The 18,913-nt window shown below is 37.9% G+C and overlaps 2 protein-coding genes and 1 long non-coding RNA gene across 3 annotated transcripts; 2 read left to right on the forward strand and 1 right to left on the reverse strand.

The window, feature by feature from the left end:
- The window catches only part of LOC132106083 (gastrula zinc finger protein XlCGF49.1-like), a 473,864-nt gene that overhangs the window by 404,565 nt on the left and 50,386 nt on the right, over positions 1-18,913 (forward strand).
- LOC132106020 (uncharacterized) lies at positions 1,883-8,087 on the forward strand. Of its 2 annotated transcripts, none has more exons than XM_059511611.1 (13): positions 1,883-1,973; positions 2,134-2,514; positions 3,141-3,242; positions 4,170-4,402; positions 4,896-5,074; positions 5,166-5,259; positions 5,362-5,706; positions 5,790-5,907; positions 6,029-6,120; positions 6,227-6,341; positions 6,833-7,105; positions 7,246-7,422; positions 7,501-8,087. In XM_059511611.1, the coding sequence occupies exons 1-13, from the start codon at positions 1,922-1,924 to the stop codon at positions 7,713-7,715; spliced, it is 2,376 nt and encodes a 791-aa protein (XP_059367594.1). In that variant the 5' UTR covers positions 1,883-1,921; the 3' UTR covers positions 7,716-8,087. The 2 variants fall into 2 exon arrangements, with proteins under 2 accessions (XP_059367594.1, XP_059367595.1); XM_059511612.1 differs by having other exon boundaries at positions 7,246-7,407.
- LOC132106194 (uncharacterized) lies at positions 12,296-14,887 on the reverse strand. Its single transcript, XR_009424065.1, has 4 exons — positions 14,859-14,887; positions 13,717-13,784; positions 13,473-13,516; positions 12,296-12,572 (listed from the first exon to the last, which is right to left on the reverse strand). It is a non-coding gene; the product is annotated as an uncharacterized LOC132106194 (long non-coding RNA).

Here is an 18,913-nt window from a genome sequence, read left to right on the forward strand (position 1 = left end):
TGCAAGTAAGCAGTTTAAGCGTTTTCTTATCATAGGTAGGACACCGCTTTAACTATAGCATGCTGGATAACGTATTTTTAACGGAGGTTTGTTGATTTTAATAAATGCATATAAATGCTACGATTGTGTTCAATTAATCTTTTATTATTATTATTATTATTATTATTATTATTATTATTAAATCCTCTAAATTAATAACGCTGACGTCACCGTATGGGCGATCCCAAGGTCCATTGCGATTTTCCACTCGGTAAGTAAAGTAATGTTAGAAGGCTTAATTAATAAAGATCGATACTATTCTTACATTTACACATCAAAACTATTGAATCAGGACAAGAAGTTGTGTTTAGAAACTTTAGATTTTTTTAAGGTGGCCATGTCTTATGACGATAAATAATGGAAAACATTAAAAAAAATAGCTTTCTGTACCAAATGTGCAGGCTAGCAAAGTTAGCTAATTGAATTCAAGTTAATTTTTTGTCGCATATATTCATGTAAGGTACAATCATAGGGGAATGTTAGATTTTCATAATGAGACATAACGTAAGTGTTACAGCAGCTATAATGTATTTCTGCGTTGGGATTCTTCTTGTGGTTGTATGTCATTGCTCTTTCTTTGCCCAGTGTTTTGTGCCCATGTATACACATGATAGTCAGTGTATCTTATAACTGTGCTAATGAAAGCATAGACATGTAAATAAAAAAACCACATTAACTAATTAAATGTGTTAATTAAAAGCTAGTGTTCTAAACTACTATGACTGCTGAGAAAAGTTTTTGATTAAAATGATCACAGATAAAAGGAAATAAACAAGTTAAAGAAATATTTTTCCTTGTTAATACAAAAGTATAATTAATAACTTAAACATATTTAAAAAAAAATGGCACCGATCAGCCAAACTGGCATTTTGAATGGTTGGTATCAATATCAGCCATGATTGTAAAGATCAGTCCATCCCTTTTGAGCTATTGTATTGTGAGTTTTCAGGCAACACCCAGTCCTACAGTATTCTGGCCTAATACTTACTATAAGCACCCACAGACCTCCCCACCACATCCCAAAGCATGGGCAAACTAGACCAACATTTTCTCAAGTTCTTAAACCTTTCAGTTATTCAGTATATATCTATTTGTATGTAGCATGATCTTCAAATCTGAATGTATTATCTTTCCCTTCTCTCAACAGGTCCCCTTGTTCCTTCATCATTTATTTGAAAACTTCAGTTTCGTTACAAAGCAAAAACAAAGGCACTTTTAAGAGCCACGTTTGTCTTGTTAATTGTTGTTAGTCCATCTAGTTTTCTGTTGTTCTTGCTCATTTGCTCTTCCCCCTATCCCTTTAGTGTTGTCTTGTTTGTCCTTGTTCGTCATGAGTGACCATTCCAATTTCGAACAGGTCCTTAATGAGCTTGATGAGCCTGTTGAACATTCTGAATTAAATTATGAACTCCAGACCTTGGATGATTTCATTAATAAGATGTCGGGAGAACAGGAGGCAGCACCATCTACCAGCCATCAACCTGTCAGGTGGTTGAAGAGAGACAGTGATGGAAATGTTGTCTATGACAGAGGTCATCCCGAAACCAAACGGGTCAGTTTTATTTTTCAGTTATATTACGTAAAGGAGAACTCCCTGTGATTTTTCACATATATCTAAAACAGAGATGTAGATTGTTTTGCCTGTAGATTGTAGATTGTAGATTGGATTGAATACATGAATCAGTCATGTGTCTGGTATGAGATATGCAGTTTTTATTACATACTCACCAAAGTAGTAACTAATAAAAGTTTGTATCATTGTGTGGAATAAAATGAGCTTGTCAAAATCTTTGGAATTGTAATGCTGTAAAGGTTGATTTGGGTTTTATTTTCTGCTACAGCTAGTCACAGCTACAGTCGTAAGGCTGGTGCTCATCCTAGAATGTTGGACAGCAGCGTTGAGATAACCAACTACTGTCCTCCTGACACTGTTGGTATGTTCTTTTTTTGTCGCTATTAGTTCATTTTGTTTACAGATTCTAATAATTAGAATGTAAATTACATGTTTTTGCAACAGGATAACCGACAACATCCATGTTACATACTTTGATAGTGTAGAAATTCGTTTTTAAATATGATGTACTATTTTAACAGAGACTTTCCTTGAAGAGCTAAACCACTCACAGGGTGATGACTTGGATGATCAGGAAACGGCACCAGCACCACCACGAGCCTCCTCAGACTGGTCTACTCGAAAAAGTCTCCTCTCAGAGAGGTGGGAGAAAGAAAGAGCCTGTCTGGTGAATACCATGGCAGCACAACAAAATGTGACAACTCAGATCTGCCAACAATGTGGCAGCAGTCCAGCTGCTGTCCGTTGTCGTGACTGCAGACCACAACCATTTTTCTGTGCTGATTGTGATGTCAGTATACACCGAAACCACGTATTCCACAACAGGGATGCAACAATAGCTGGATTCTTTCAGCCATTGCCTCCAACAACCTGTGTCGTGGAGAGGGCTCTTTCCCAGTGTGGTAAGCTGTATTTCTTTTTTTTCCCTTTTTTTTTGAGTGTCCCATTTAGGGCTGCACAATTAATACAATCACAATAGCAATATGATCCAACTGCCTAATGGTAGAAACTGCAAATAATCATAAAAGTCAAATGTCACAAATGTACCTATGCATATTCACGTCATTCTCCTTGACTTGCAACTTCTGGTTGGTGGGTCTGCGTAGTGCGTGAAGGGTACAAAAATTCTGATTGGCGAACTTCAGTCAGTCAGTGGGTGTTAGTCTTGTACACTGGCTGTGCTTACCTATCAGAGGTGGCACAAATGAAAGAGACATTTGGAATATTGAATTAAATCAAATCATTCACATTTAAAAATCATATTGGAAATGGTAATCGCTTTATCTGTCAGAAAAAAACGCAATTATATATTGTGCAGCTCTAGTCCCATTCTCATTTTATTTAAATAACTTTACAGTATAATAGGCTTCACAGGAATCTTTTGAGTACTTTCTCTGAAACACACTTAATGACCTTTATCTTTAAAGCTTTTCAAATCATTTATTAAAAAAAATGATTACAGAATACTTTCGAGTTAGTACATAGGACGATGCATGTCTTTAATCCCTGCATATGATGTGTCTTTCAGTGTGTATTGTGCCATTGGAGATGCCCAAAAAAATATGTAGTTGTTCTCCAGGATCGTTGAGTGTCAACACAGGAAAAGTTGTTGCTGTGGTTACAATGAATGGTAAGAATAAGATGAACTTAAGAGAACATTCCAGATCAAACGGCTGTAGCGTCCATATCACATTCTGGGCAAAGTGCCCATAGGGACCTGGGTTGGACTTTAACCTGATTCCACCCCATAGGGCTCTCCCACTCGCTTCCTGACACTTTCCATTGTCCTATTTGAATAGCAAAAAAACTGCTTATCTATTTCTATTCAAACGTTCCCTATAGTGGTCTGCGCTGGGCAGGATTTTCAGTCCCGCACCCCCCCGTTCCTGCAATATTCTGTCCCGTTCTGCAATGTGTTGTTTTAGTCCCGCTCCCACCCGCATCGATTACCTTATGTGCATCTCCCGCCTATGAAAGACCGCAGGATAGGCAAGAGGGATGTTCAGTTTTGCATTCTCTCACGAAAGAGGCATTTGACAACTGAGAAAGACTGCCAGATGTCTGATTTTAAGTTTCTTGGTTCTGACTGTACTACATGGGTGATTATAATGTAGGCTACTTTTCTTTAGAAATTCAAGAACATCTGAAGTAGCCCAGTGGTGTCCACTTCTTCTGTCATGCTTTCAATTTCAAGTTTCAGATGGAGCAGCAGGAAAGAATTGAAACCACGTAAACAACATTGTCAGTTAGGCTGCTTAAACCCCTTCTTTTTTTATTGCTGCCTAACATATCATCCATCTGAACTATAATTACATACACTACTTTCTCATTTGTGTATGTTGTTTTACACAAATATTTCATTTGTGGAAATGCAGTGAATCATCTGTTTCTCCTGCACCAGCAAACACACCTGTCTCATCCCGGCCAGTCCCGCATAGAGCTTTCAAAACCTGTCCCGCGCTGCAGTCTTTTGTGTCGGGACATGCAGGAGGGACCTCTAGTTCCCAATGAATTTGTCAGAGTTGTGCATAATACAATGTGTTCTTGATTTTTCCAGGACGATATGATCTCAGTATGCCTGAGATGAAATGCGAGGCATGCAAAGCCACATGGAGCCCTGGAGTGGATGACTTAGTCCGTAATGACTACTGGCCTGCTACCTTTCACTTTTCCACGGTGTACTCTATAGATGTGTTTTATTCATATGAAGAGTTGAAGATGGCAGCACCAGGACTGTCCTGCCAAGCATTTTTAAGAATGCTTGATCAACGAACTGTCCGCTTTGGCCGTGTGAGTATTAGTGGTGGGAATCACTAACAACTAGTACTAGTATTAACGTGTATTGTAGAATGACAATGGTGATATTATCAACACATTGATTATTATAATTGGAGCATGTTGATGGTATCAAAACACAGTGATTTAGCTATACACGATACATTGATAGAACATCATCTAATATTCAAAATTTTTGTGTAAAAACTACCGCTCTGTAAAAAATCTAAATTCGTACACTAAATGTACAAAAGTTTTGGAGCAATTTATCAACTCAATCACTCAAAACATTAGACCTGTGTATAAGATCAAGTAGTGATGTCCCTGTCACATCCTAGTCATGCAGTTTGCATTCAGAAAAAACAAAGAGCCAAAAGATTTCCAATGATGCACTGGGCTGAGCAGCTGCCTGTGGAGGCTCGATGCTGGAGGATTTGGCGTCACCTTTGACCTTACTGACTTTAATTAACTGTGAATTATGTTGGCATGTTTTACTGTTTTGAAACAGATTGGGAAGATCACAGCAGACAGCTTCAGAAAAAGTTTTTTGGAGTGGGAGGCTGTTAGATTTGAGGTGGATAAGATCTGCAGGGAGGAGCATTTTGTCTGTCCTGCATGCACCCCAGACATGCTTGCTGTTTCTGTGGATGGAAATCGCAAGCACTACCGCTTTAAGAATGCAGCAAGGTACTTACAAAATGTGTGTAATTTGCAGTGTTGTTAAAGTAACCTTGGCTGTGTCATATTGAAGGTCAATGTGTACCTTTCTTTCATTTAGATCTGAAGAAAAAGCCTTATTTGATGGCATCTTCATTGCAAAAGATGATGAAGTAGAGAGATTTGTGGATTACATTCATTCTACCACCAACCATGTAAACTTGTTTTATAATATTTCTAATAAAAAACACCAATAACATCTTGACATTGTTTGGGTGATTCCTTACTTTTTATAACAACCTTTTTCCATTTTGTAGGTCTCTGGAAGAGGTGTCTGTGGAGGGGAGTGGTCAGCTGCAAGGGAAACGTCTCAGAAATCCTCAAGTAAAATTGATGAGGAGGGACTTGAGCTTGCAGTCTGTCGACATGGAGTTTTTCTCGCCGCTCTCAACATGTTCAGGGGAGAAATATATGCTTATCCCCTCTACCTGCAGAACAAGCTGGCAAATACGCCAATAAGCTTTTTTGCCATGGATGTAACCTGCAAGTACTGGCCTTACCTCAACAAAGTGACAAAAAGCTGCCCGGAGCTCCAGCACCTTCTGAGCATGAAACCATTCCTCTCAGTGTTTCATGCCAAAGCCCATGATTTTAAATGTGAGGTAAGAAAACATTACAATGTCATTGACTGTCCCTAAACACCTGCAAAGGAATGTTGGCAGCTTTTAAGTATTTTCATCAATAGGTTAAATGGAGTGGAGCTTACCAGCAAGGGGCAGGATTGACACTTGGGGAGGAGGTTGAGCAGTGTAACGCCTTCCTCTCTAGGATTGCTGTGACCACGAAGCACATGTCCAAAGCAGGTAAGGTAACCACACACTGCACTAGACTGAAAGTGTTACAAGAAAATTGTAGCCAGTGAGGGACATGTAGTACAACACAGATTAGTGTTTTTTTTTTATTTTGTATTTTTATTTTTTGTAGGACGTACAGACATGCTTACACTGATGGCCATGCGCTGGAATCAGCAAAAGTTTAATAACTTGGCTACTTCACTTGCCTGCCGATATCAGAAGGTAGAGATGAGTATTGTTATTTTCTTATATTGTAAATACCTTCTATTGTATATTTTTGTAGGTATAACATTTTTCTACTTTCGTTTCCTTTTTTTGTTATTTGAAGGCCACAAAACGTCTGGAAAGCCAACTTCAGGACCTGGAAAGCATGAGAATCCAGCTGGCAGTGACACAGGTTGAAGTTGAGGGCTGGGTCACTGATATTAAGGAGTGGGCAGAAGGTGAGAGTAATACTATTACTTCAATGTCTCAGTTCTGCAGAATAATGGGAGACATGCTTCTGCAAGTAATTATTGTTTTAAAATGAAATCATACATACACAGTTTTTTTGGTCATGTACTTATGCATTAAAAATGCCAAATTTTAGTATGTAGTGCATACACACTGGAAATAATGTCAAAACAAAGTACCCTGAAAGTACCTGAATGGTGCATAGTCCAAAAGTTGGAACATTGGACATTTCTTGCAGTTAGTGGATCCCATCTTGGCTATGTTGTCATTTTCTTTGGTACCCTGTTATATACTTCCTATACACGCTAATAAATATGAAATGATTGAGACTTGCATGTCCTTCCTCTAGGAGCTGTTTTTTTTTTTATAAAGAAAAAAAAAAAAGCAAAGAGGGATAATCCTTATGACTTCACTGTAGCGTTTCAGTTACTGCCATGAAAATGTAAGTGAAATGTTTACACTTTTTTTTTTTTTTTCTCAGCAACAACATCCCAAAAGAATGCCGATCTTGACGCGGTGATCAATAGAATGGAGGTGCTGGTGGCCAGCATTAAAAGAAGGTCCCAGCGCCTTTACAAAGACACCGATGGCAGCAAAGGTCGGGCCCGGATCCGGTGCAAAATCAGAGAGGAGAAGGCCATTCTTAGCTCTGTTGTTGAAAAATACAACAGTATGGTTCCAGATACAGAAAGAATCGCCTTTGACATCATTCTCTCTGACGAGACAGTTTGGCCATGGCAGCTTTCACATGGTGGTATGTACACAAATATGTTGACAATTTTGTTTAATTCACAGTATCAAAAAACTAATTATGCCTTATCCCAGATTATCTCAGAAATTCTTTTAAAAATAATCATACTTACAATTGACTTATTTTCCACAACTGTATCCCAGACGCTGTAGATTTGAAAACCAAGAGAAAGGCGTTTGATGTTGTGATGGCTATAAGGAGACTTGAGGAGGAGAAGAAGATTGTTCTTTCTGAGATGGCAAAGCATTGGAAATCTCTCTCCACTCGTGCAGACACACTCAAGGAGATGTCATGCCAGCTTTCCAGTGAGGCATTGAAAAGTACGCATTAAGTAATGCGTTGAAATACTATACTGTACATTGGAATTTTTTTTTCTGATAATTTTTTGTTTTTACAAGGTGAGCTGTGGGATCTAAATGAAGAAGGGATCAAGGGTTTCCTCAGCTTAACTTTGAGAAAGAAGCAAGAAGTCACCAGAATGATGAAGCATACAAGAGACTGTTATGCTAAAGTTTTGACTGGAACAAGAATGGACTTCCAGAATGATTGGGATGAATACGACAGTGACTCTGAATTGTCAGATGAGTTTGAGGAGCTCTCAAGTGAGAAATGAGCATTAAGTCATTTTTGATGAGTTTCCTTTGTATTTTTTTTTGTTTTTTTTTTCCACTCTAACAATGCAGCCCTATTTCTGATACCGTGGGGGGTCAGAAATGTTGCTGTGGGGGGCCACCACGGTCAAATCAACATGGAGGAATCACTGTTTGTGGGTCAGATATGCTTGAATAATAGTATTCATCATATCTACATGTGACATTACAACAATAATAATGAGTGTAATTAATTTAAGTAACTGTTTTTCCAATAGTAATCTTCTGTTTATGGTAGAACAAAACTATGTGCAGAAAAGTTTGCAGGAAGGTGTAAATATGTAAATATGTGCATTGTAATAATAATAATAAAAAACATAATTCCACTAATGTCATCTGCTGTGGCAAATCTGAGTTTTCCGACAGTTTTACATTGACACACAAACCCATTTTTTTTTTTTTTAATTTGGACTCTTGCATTATCTCATGCTACAAATGGTCTCTGAAAGCATCCTTGACAGGACTTAATCAGCTGCTTCTCATGTGCAGTGAAAGTACATAGAGGTTCAACAAATGCAAAAACTGGCCCAAAACTTGAAAATGTGACTTAATTATATACACAATAGTGGTTATTATATACACACAATTAAATTTTTCTGAATTTGGATGTTTAATAGGGAAGCCTCATTGAATTACTTCAAGATTTGCTTTAATAACAACATTTCCTGACTATATAAAAAACCTACAGTTGAGTGTTTAAAAATACAGCCTAATAGCTCGTTTGACTAATTTGCATTTGTTTTAACTTGTACTGTTTAAAAAACAAAAAATAAACCATACAAAGAGAAGCATTTTTTTTCATGCATGTTATTTAATTTTCTAATATTGTGGTTGATAAATATTAATAGCAGAGGCTACAGGGAAAAAAACATGAGCATATTTATGTGTGAGACTTTGATTTAAAATCACATTGCATTATTCCATTTTTGGCACACTTCTTGCTCAGCCTTCTGCACACAGACACAAGGAAGCAGACAGACTGGCTAAACCGACCGTCTGCTAGCCGCCTCACGTCACAAAAGTCAGTTAATTCTCAGCACATAGAGACTCTTTCACCTAGATATCACACTATAGAGACTGTCTGTTCCCCGAACTAGAAAATACAAAAAACGTCCAAACCAAGTTAAGATTAACAATTTAATTGAGGTTCAACAAATAAAAACAGATGCAATACGAATAAACAAATGATAAAGCTTGGCTTATTTAATATCAGATCCCTTTCTACGAAAACACTTTTTGTAAATAATATGATCACTGGTCATAATATAGATGTACTCTGTTTGACAGAAACCTGGCTAAAACCTGATGATTACATTATTTTAAATGAGTCCACCCCCCAAGATTACTGTTATAAACATGAGCCACGTCTAAAAGGCAAAGGTGGAGGTGTTGCTTCAATTTATAACAACGTTTTCAGGATTTCTCAGAGGGCAGGCTACAAGTATAACTCGTTTGAAGTAATGGTGCTTCATATAACATTATCCAGAGAAACAAATGTTAATGATAAATCCCCTGTTATGTTTGTACTGGCTACTGTATACAGGCCACCAGGGCACCATACAGACTTTATTAAAGAGTTTGGTGATTTTACATCCGAGTTAGTTCTGGCTGCAGATAAAGTTTTAATAGTTGGTGATTTTAATATCCATGTTGATAATGAAAAAGATGCATTGGGATCAGCATTTATAGACATTCTGAACTCTATTGGGGTTAGACAACACGTTTCAGGACCTACTCATTGTCGAAATCATACTCTAGATTTAATACTGTCACATGGAATTGATGTTGATAGTGTTGAAATTATTCAGCCAAGTGATGATATCTCAGATCATTATTTAGTTTTGTACAGCACACTCGAACACTAAAGAGAGTAGCCCGGAAAATGGAGCGGAGCTGTAGGAAAAGAAAACTAGAGGTATTTTGTATTGCTTAGTGGGAAAGTAACATATCCTACAGAAAAGCATTAAAAACTGCTAGATCCGATTACTTTTATTCTCTTTTAGAAGGAAACAAACATAACCCCAGGTATTTATTCAATACAGTGACGAAAAATAAAGCATCAACAAGTGTTGGTTCAGTTGATTTGACGCAATCTTTTTTGTTTAAAGTGCTATATAAATAAAGGTGACTTGACTTGGCAACTCACACATCTCATTTAACCATTTCACAAGCTGATAAAAGGGTCGTGACATGGGTCAGAAGGTATCAGATGTCATAAATGTTGAACCAATCCATCAGCTCTGATCCATCTTTATTCTCAATACCAAGTATGAGTTCTTATCCTTTGGCAGAAGTTATAGGTACCCCAAACTAAATTTAACATTTCTAAACTATAGCCCTATTTGGACCTACAGTACCTCAATTAAAACTTTAAATAATGTTGTTTGAGGCTGGTTGTACAATAGCTTCATGATATAGCGCAAATGGTTGTGTGTTGCTCGTCACTGTTTGTGAAACATGAGCAATAGATTGTTACTGTGTGATGTGCTTCAGCAAGGTTGCCAACTTGGACTTAAGCGTGAGATTGATGCTGAAAGCGTGAGTTGGCAACCCTGGCTTCAGTCTGACTACATATCACTTTGTTTATGTTGTTTTTAATTGTAAGTATAGGTCAGCTGTATGATAAAACAATATGTCAAGTGTTATGTGTGAAGCATTTGAACTCAAAGCAGATATCCCTCTGGGGACAATAAAGGAGGCTATCGCCCAAAGTGGATCATCTGCAAACCATGATATGTAAAAATATAAACGTTGTAGTAGGACAAAATTGTCAACAGGACTATAGCAAACAAAACATTGGAAAGGTCTCAACATGGGGATTAACATATTTCAGTCTGAAGAGGATACATTACTCCTGTTTTGAAATATTGACCTCTGAACCTTGAACCCAGTCCATCTTTGAAGGCTTGTCATTCAGCAATAGAAGGTGCTAAACACGTAAGACCAGCAGTTATAGAAAGCTCTGGGCCTCTGCTGTCATGTAGATATGGTCACCAAAGTTTAACCACTGTAAGCACTGTCAAATATGGTAGTAAGCTATTTTCACCTATTTAACGATTACATTTTTAAAATCTGATGACACCAGTGTGTTCCCCATCCCCCAAAAACACAGGGTGTATCCAAAATTGTACACTTTTGACTTCTAATTATGAGAAATATACCAATATACTTTAAACTACAACTCCCATAAGAGACGCGCCACATAAACTGTCACAAAGCATGTGCGTTATTCCGGGGTGGGTGGGGGGACATGTTCGACTCCTGTGATTCTGCCGTCTGCCGTGAATCACTATGGCCGTGAATGGTCTTCATTCCATTTCAGATTGCCGCCGGCCGACGAGCACACAATACATGAGCCAAATACCTGAAACTGTATTTTATTATTATTGTTATCTTTATTGTTTAAATCTTCAAATACTAGGTTAGACAAAAACATCAATATAACGAATATTATGTTGTTGTTTTTTTTTAAATCTTTTTTTAATTCAAGAAATGTTTTACAATAGTGCAAACACACATTTCTTAGAAAGCTAGAACATTTCCCAAAAAGCATATATTAAACAAATGAAGTCAATTTTGCCAAAAAACAATTTTTTTTTTAATCTTCTTATCCGCCGAGTGGCACATACTACGTCACTTCTGGAGTCTTCGGTTGATTTAAATTAACGATATTGCGGAGCATAACTTACTGGAACAAAGCTGAGCAACGTGTAGTTGCTGGTGACAAAACCAATGATTATATATGTGTACATTGAAGCGATACTGGCGTTAAAGACCAGCTGATCGCTGTCCGATTCTGTGAATGAATGCCCGCATTGCATTGTGGAATATAGGCTTTGAATGCGTCTAGCTCGGATCATATAGTAATGTTCTGTATTACAGCATACTGTAATATTTCACCGTTAATTAGACCAAAGTAATATGCAAATAAAGAAATTAATACCATGTTAACATCTAAATAAATATTGATAGGTGTAGCGTTATAGTTTTAAAAATATAAATAAACAACAAAGAAACCCAGCTTCCCTGGCCCATATAGATTGAAAGAATAACATTAAAAGTGTAAAAAAATATATTGTCTTCTGCTTTTTACCCATCCGGGGGTAGACTTGCACACACACATTCAGTGTGTCAAAGTAAATGGAAGTCCATTAGTGCAGCAGCCAGGGTTTCATGTGCCTTGCCTTTAGAAGCATTTTTTTAAAAGCCTTTAGAAACTTTCCTGAATTAAAAACCATGCTTTCAAATGTTTAGAGGCTTCTGGACCCTCTTGACATCTGGTCCTGGTAAGCCTGTTCATTTATCCACCCCTGCCTACCTCAGCTACCCTTTATACAGAAAATGTATGATTTAGCTAGTGAAATCAACTGCCTCTTCATGGTGTCAGTTAATATGAATGAAAACATGCCCCACCTTCCTACATATTTTGGTGCATCATATTGCAATATATCATTTGATGTGTTGAAGAATATTTCAGCTAATTGGCTAACCCACAAGGTGAATGGAAAGACATAAACAGAAATATAGTTACACTTTGATTTATTTGAACATAGCTTTTAACAAGAATCAGTAATAAAGAAAAAAACAGCATGACAGCATGTTAGGGTGGAAACCATTGAAAGTGTGTAACGTGGCTCCTCCTTCTCATCTAAAATCGTCACATCTGCAAACAGGATGGCTGTGCCGTAACAGCGATCTCGACAACTCATAGCAGGTATTCAACTCATATTGAATTGTAGACGAATGGGTGACGTCACACATGCTTGACACCTGGTGAGAACTGGCAGGCCGGCTCCCATGTCTCCTCCCAGATTTTTCCACTGTAAGTATCAGTAAAAAATAATAATAATAATAACAACATTAGAACAGTGAAAAACAGAGGGGCCATTTTAACAAAATAGTTTCACAGCCTAAATAGTTTCAAAAAATTATTGTATGGCCTTGTATTTGTTTTTATACAAACCTATACATATATAATGGTTGATGCAATGTAACAGACACACATCAGCCACTCCGATCTATGAAGTCATAGAAAGTTAACTAGCCAATAGCCTAAATCAGTCAACAAGGATGATCTTGGCTGATACTGATTTTCTGCCAGTATATTGGTGAATCTCTACTTCCTACATATAATCACACAGGGGCTATTATGCATGGTACTGAAAAGAACAAGTGGCTAAATCCTGTAGACAATATTTTACACTGCATTTAATCCATCCTGTACCAACAGTGTAACAAACAGTGTAATTAATATACAGGTGGGTCTCCAAAATTACAATATTGTGCAATATTTCAAGCAATTTTTGTTGTTTTAATCTTGATGACAGCTGACAGCTCATGAAAACCAAAAATCATCAAATCACTATATTATAATAAAGAGGCATACAGAAATGTCGACCTTTTGAAAATAAATTGACAAATCTGACTTATCAAAAATTTTAATGCATACATTCTACTTGGTCTGGCTGCTTTTGCACAAATTACTCTAAAATCTCCAGGTAGAAGGCTGCATTGACTCTGGACTTAAAACCTAGTGGACATGACAATTCTCTCAACGCTGCTTGTTGGTTGCAAAACTTTGAGACCCATCTGTACATTTACACAGGTGTGCTACAATATACATTCCGACCTTACGTTCCAACCTTTATCCACCACCTATGAGATGGTTAAAAGTGGAAACAGAAAGGACATGTATGAAGGCAATATAAAGCAGTACTTACCATGCAGAGCAAGGTAACCATTTCACCCTTACTTCTGCTTGCCCCTGCAGAAAGACACAAACATATAATCAGGTTTTGAATTTCATAATTTTTGGGGCAAGGCCACTTGGCCTTCATTTGAACTTAAATGGACTCAAATTACCACCTTCTTAAATGGTTAGTATTTTGTGATCTGTGAAATGCCAGATGAGCAACAGACAATGGAGAGATGATGAGACAGCCCAATGAAAAATATATTTCTTACCTCATTTATCCTTCTTCCTGTTATGGAGTCATATTTGAAAACTTTTTGCCTACTGCATTTCCGGCAACCTTAAATGACCAAAAAATAAATATATTAATTAACCATAAGTGTCAAAAACCTAAAAAAAAAAAACATTCTTAACTAAGTTTCATAAAACCTGGGGAACAACATTAACCATTGTCCTTGAACTTTGAAAACGTCAAAAATACAGCTAAATAACTAAAGAATACTTATATTAAGGGCCATTCACACCAAGAACGATAACTATAAAAAAATATATTGTTCTTGTTAATATGATAAAATATAACGATAACGACATGGAGAACAATATCGTTGGGGGTCACTTTTAAAGCGATTTTGAGAACGATAAAAAGCTAACAGCCAATAAGAACCCATCACATTTTAGCCATTACATTTATTAACACAAGGTGAGACTTTGCTTATCGTTGGTCAGTCTGGATGCTTTTATCGTTATGGTTATAGTTATCGTTCCTGAAAAGATGAACTGCCCTTTAGCCATCAAATTCAGTGATTTCATAGCCGAAATGTAGACTTATTATCATATAGCCTAGCCTAAAGGTTATTGAAGCAGACTTGAGAACAGTGGTGGGGGTGGGGGGAGGGGATAAGCTACCTGGGCTGCCCACTGATGTGTGTGTGTGTATTCATCTCTCCTCAAGTGTGTATTGCTAATTGCTTGACTCCTAGAGTGCGTTTTCAGTACTGAAAGGTATGTATGTGAGGACAAACTTCTTTGCGTATCACACTGGCCACTGAAAATACTCGCTATTAACTGATTGACTGCACTTAAATTCACTTGAAGATTTCTGTATTTTAATGAATAATGATTACAAAAAAGGGGAAATTCATACATAGTGTGCTAAGACCATGAGATGGTCCTCACTACAGGACACAAGATCCAGGGGGAGTGTTTGGATCCAGATCCAACTCCTCCCTCCTTACATCTACCTGTCTCCACCCCCTGATTCCTAAACCCGCCCAGTTCCACCCCTGAACCTACCCATCTGCCAGAGCTCCACCCCTAAACCTACCAAACTCCACCCCCTAGATGTGGATCCAACCACGCCCCTTGGATCTTGTGTTCTGCAGTGAGGAGCTACTGAAGACCACAGTTCACTTACACTTTCTTTTTTTTGTTGGGGGGGGGGGGGGGGGGGGGGTGGAGACAGGGTATAAATCTAAAAGATAAAAGGTCTCCTTTTCCTGGGCCTGAGACTGGGACTCAGCCAGGGCCAAGAACTGAGGCTGTGGCTTGGGCTGGACCTGATGCTGGGGCTCGGGCTGGGCCTGATGCTGGGGCTCGGGCTGGGCCTGATGCTGGGGCTCGGGCTGGGCCTGATGCTGGGGCTCGGGCTGGACCTGATGCTGGGGCTCGGGCTGGACCTGATGCTGGGGCTCGGGCTGGACCTGATGCTGGGGCTTGGGCTGGACCTGATGCTGGGGCTCGGGCTGGACCTGATGCTGGGGCTCGGGCTGGGCCTGATGCTGGGGCTCGGGCTGGGCCTGATGCTGGGGCTCGGGCTGGGCCTGATGCTGGGGCTCGGGCTGGGCCTGATGCTGGGTCTTGGGCTGGACCTGATGCTGGGGCTCGGGCTGGGCCTGATGCTGGGGCTCGGGCTGGGCCTGATGCTGGGTCTTGGGCTGGACCTGATGCTGGGGCTCGGGTTGAGTCTGATGCTGGGGCTCAGTCTGGGGCTGAGGCTGGGGCTCTGGCGTGGAGTTCCCTACAATATTGTATGTGTATGTTAATTTTTTATATTTCCCCATCATAAAAAAACCCCGTTTAAAACTGTCATGACCTACCTTCTTTGATCAATACAAAATTGTAGGCCTTTCTCATGGTGGCCACAATTTTTAGGTTATCCTCAGTGGGTGTCAGGTGGGTCACAACATCGGCCACCCACTTTCCAGAGGCCTTATCTTTCTTGGCGAAAAATAGAATTGGGACATAGCCCAATGCACTTAGTTTTTTCACCTGTAATAAATAAATGCAGACAGCAAACATTAGTTATTCCCACTGCATTATTTTCCACCCTATTGAAAACAACTGCATTAAATACATCAGTGCTACTGTTTCTAATATACAAGTACACAATTAACATTATCAACCTTAACAGTTTTTCCCCTTAGAAACAACATTACATTATGTTTTATTAACAAAGTTTTGGAGGGAGCATTTCCAAATAATCAAACCTAATTAGACATGAGTTGAACAAACTCTGCTAATCAATCAAATGAACGAGTTAAGAGGTGTATATATAATAACAAGCATACCTCTGTCCGTTGACAGTTTGACAGCATCCCTCCACCACCCCACCTCCTCACTTCTAGTCCTAAATACTTTTATAACAACGGGGGAAGTACTCTGGGTTCTGGCAAAAATCCCGAGCTTGGAGCCCTCCCCGGACAGCACACCAAATACTCATAATCTTTACTCTGTTAAATTGATGTAAGTTTGAAGACCAAGTTAGTACACACCAGCTAGAAAACATGGAATAGTGAACTCGGACACAACTTCAGGGAATAGAAATGTCATCAAAATATACAAACGGTAGCAAGCATATGCTTAATCGTTTTGATTATGTGAGGGTCCTTGGAAATTGTTCTCCCACACAAAGGGTCCTTGGAACAAACAGTTTGTGAACCCCTGATTTATACAACCAATATTCATGTAATGTTGTGCTGGATGCTGGTGGTTTAGTACTTAGCAATCTGGGTTTCTAAAGGGAACACTAAAAGTCCGGACACCCTTCAATAATAATTATATTGATTGGACACACACAAAACAAAATATGATAACAAAAATAAATTTTGACTGGACTCCTTTATGGCCACCTATCCACCTGATCCAAACACTCTCCTCCCCCCACTGGTCGGTCTACCTGTCTCTGCCCACTGTAAATGTAGATTGGGGGACAAACAGAAACAGTCATTTGGGAATGCCACCAACGGGACATTAAATAGCCAGCCACTCTACAGAACCTGGTCTCGGTCCTACTCCAGTAGGTATGGTTGAATCCTTTCTACTTTTAATGTGACATTACTATCCCCCCTGTAGTAATTAAAATGTTTTTTTAAGTTGTGTATAAAATCAATTAACTTAGAAAGCTCCTTGGCAAATGTATTTACAATAGCACATTAAAAGATGATCTGATCTTTCCTTTCACCACAATTACTGCAGAAGAAAATTATTTTAGTTAAAGTTATGATGTCAGCAGAAGAAAAATTTTAAAATGAATCTCTTTTACTTCAAGTATGTGGGAACACAAATTTAAAATCAATCTTTTGTCTGTCTGATGCTCTTGATGCTTCTGCCCCATTACTGTAATTGATGCTCATTATTGATGCTAATAAACACCTGAGTTAAGTGTGAATGCATCTGGACTTTTCCTGATGTCTCTGATAAGGAGTGTACAGTTATGCTGATTGTTTAACAGCTGCTGTAACTCTGAATAGTTCATATAACTGTTTACATCTTTTGTTTGCTTTCTCTTCATCTTTAAGGACGGCCCACTAAAATCTGTATAAAGTTACAGCGATTCACTGTTTTAGTCACACTTGAAAACCACAGCACTTAACAGCAGCATCTCAGTTAAGAGTCTCCTGGTCTTTGCTTCAAGAATTTACAACAGCCGTTCGTAACTGGATTTTGCAGGTATATGGTTTGTTGTTTTGTTTGTTTTCCAATAGTGAATGTTTTCATAAAAATGCAATCTATGAAAAGTATAAAAAGTAAACAATAAGTATGGATTATTGTAGAATTTTCATTATTTTATAAATTTATAGAATTTTTGGATTAATAGGATGATTTGAAGACATTAACAATCACTAAATTATAATTTCTTCCTGTCTGTTAATTATTCTGATATTGAACAGGACATCATATCCAAACAAAAACAAAAAAACCTGGTGAAGCTGAGATCTTTGTGAAACTGTTATAAAGATGGCATTTATTAAAATGGAGAGTGAAGACATGAAGATTGAAGAAGCATTCAGAGTGAAACAAGAAGATGATGAGGAACAAACAGATGGTAAGTGAACATGAAAGCTACAATAACAATAGTAAATACCATACAGAGAATCTGAAACTGTTTACAAACAAAAATGTCATTGTACTAATATATTTACATGCATTCTCCGTGTCTCTTTAGATAAAAGCTCAATAAGAATTACAATCAGCAAAAGAACATTCAATGTACCAAAAGGTAAACAACTAATACCTACATTATTAATAAAGTGCATTTTTATAAACCACACTTAGGTATGTTAAGACCTACTGTCATTAAAGTGTAATCTCTTTAAGTAAACTTAAGTGGCCTTTAATTTAAATTAAATGATATTATCTGCAAACGCACTTTAAAAAAAGTGTACTTTTAAGTTTTGAAGTACACAAAAGTAAACTTCAATTAAGCAAACTTCTTTTTCACAAGGGTAAACACTCTCCTTTTAAATTTATGGAATCTTTATAATACTGTTTATTGCTGCAGTCATCAAGTATATGCACATTTTAGTGGGTCATCCTTAAAGATGAAGACAAAGCAAACAGAGTATTCAAAAGATGTATACAGTTATAGGAACCATTCACGCTCAGTTTCAGCAGCTCTAAAACAATCAGCATAACTATAACACTCATTATCAGAGACATCAGGAAAAGTCCAGATGCATTCACACTTAAATCAGGTGTTTATTAGCATCAATAATGAGCATCAATTACAGTAATGGGGCAGAAGTAATAATGTCTTTCCTTTTTTTTAAATAAACATTTATTATTTGGAAGTATTTTGGAGAATGCAAATGTGATTATTCAGTAAAGTAAATGTTCATTTGAGAAATTCTTCATACATCACATTTTTGAAGACCTGTCCACTTTTCAAAAATTTAAGTGAATGGGAGTTAAATGGGGGTGGGGGGTTCCTTAAAATTTATTTCAAATGTATTTATTTTTTTATATATATATTGAATACGGTACAATTTAGTTGAAGAGTGACTGGTACTGACTACTACTTCTGCTTTTCTTGGATGTTTTATGGCAGTTGGGAAACCTGCTTTTGTTTCCTATTCTGCCACCTACTGGGACGGAGAGTCGAGAATTAATGTTGAGGTGGGAGTAAATATGCATGTACATATACACTCTTAAATCCTATTTACTAACACTCTGTATTTTAGATACTTAGAC

The sequence above is a fragment of the Carassius carassius genome, chromosome 26, assembly GCF_963082965.1.
Source record: "Carassius carassius chromosome 26, fCarCar2.1, whole genome shotgun sequence".
NCBI classification, from domain to species: Eukaryota; Metazoa; Chordata; class Actinopteri; order Cypriniformes; family Cyprinidae; genus Carassius; species Carassius carassius.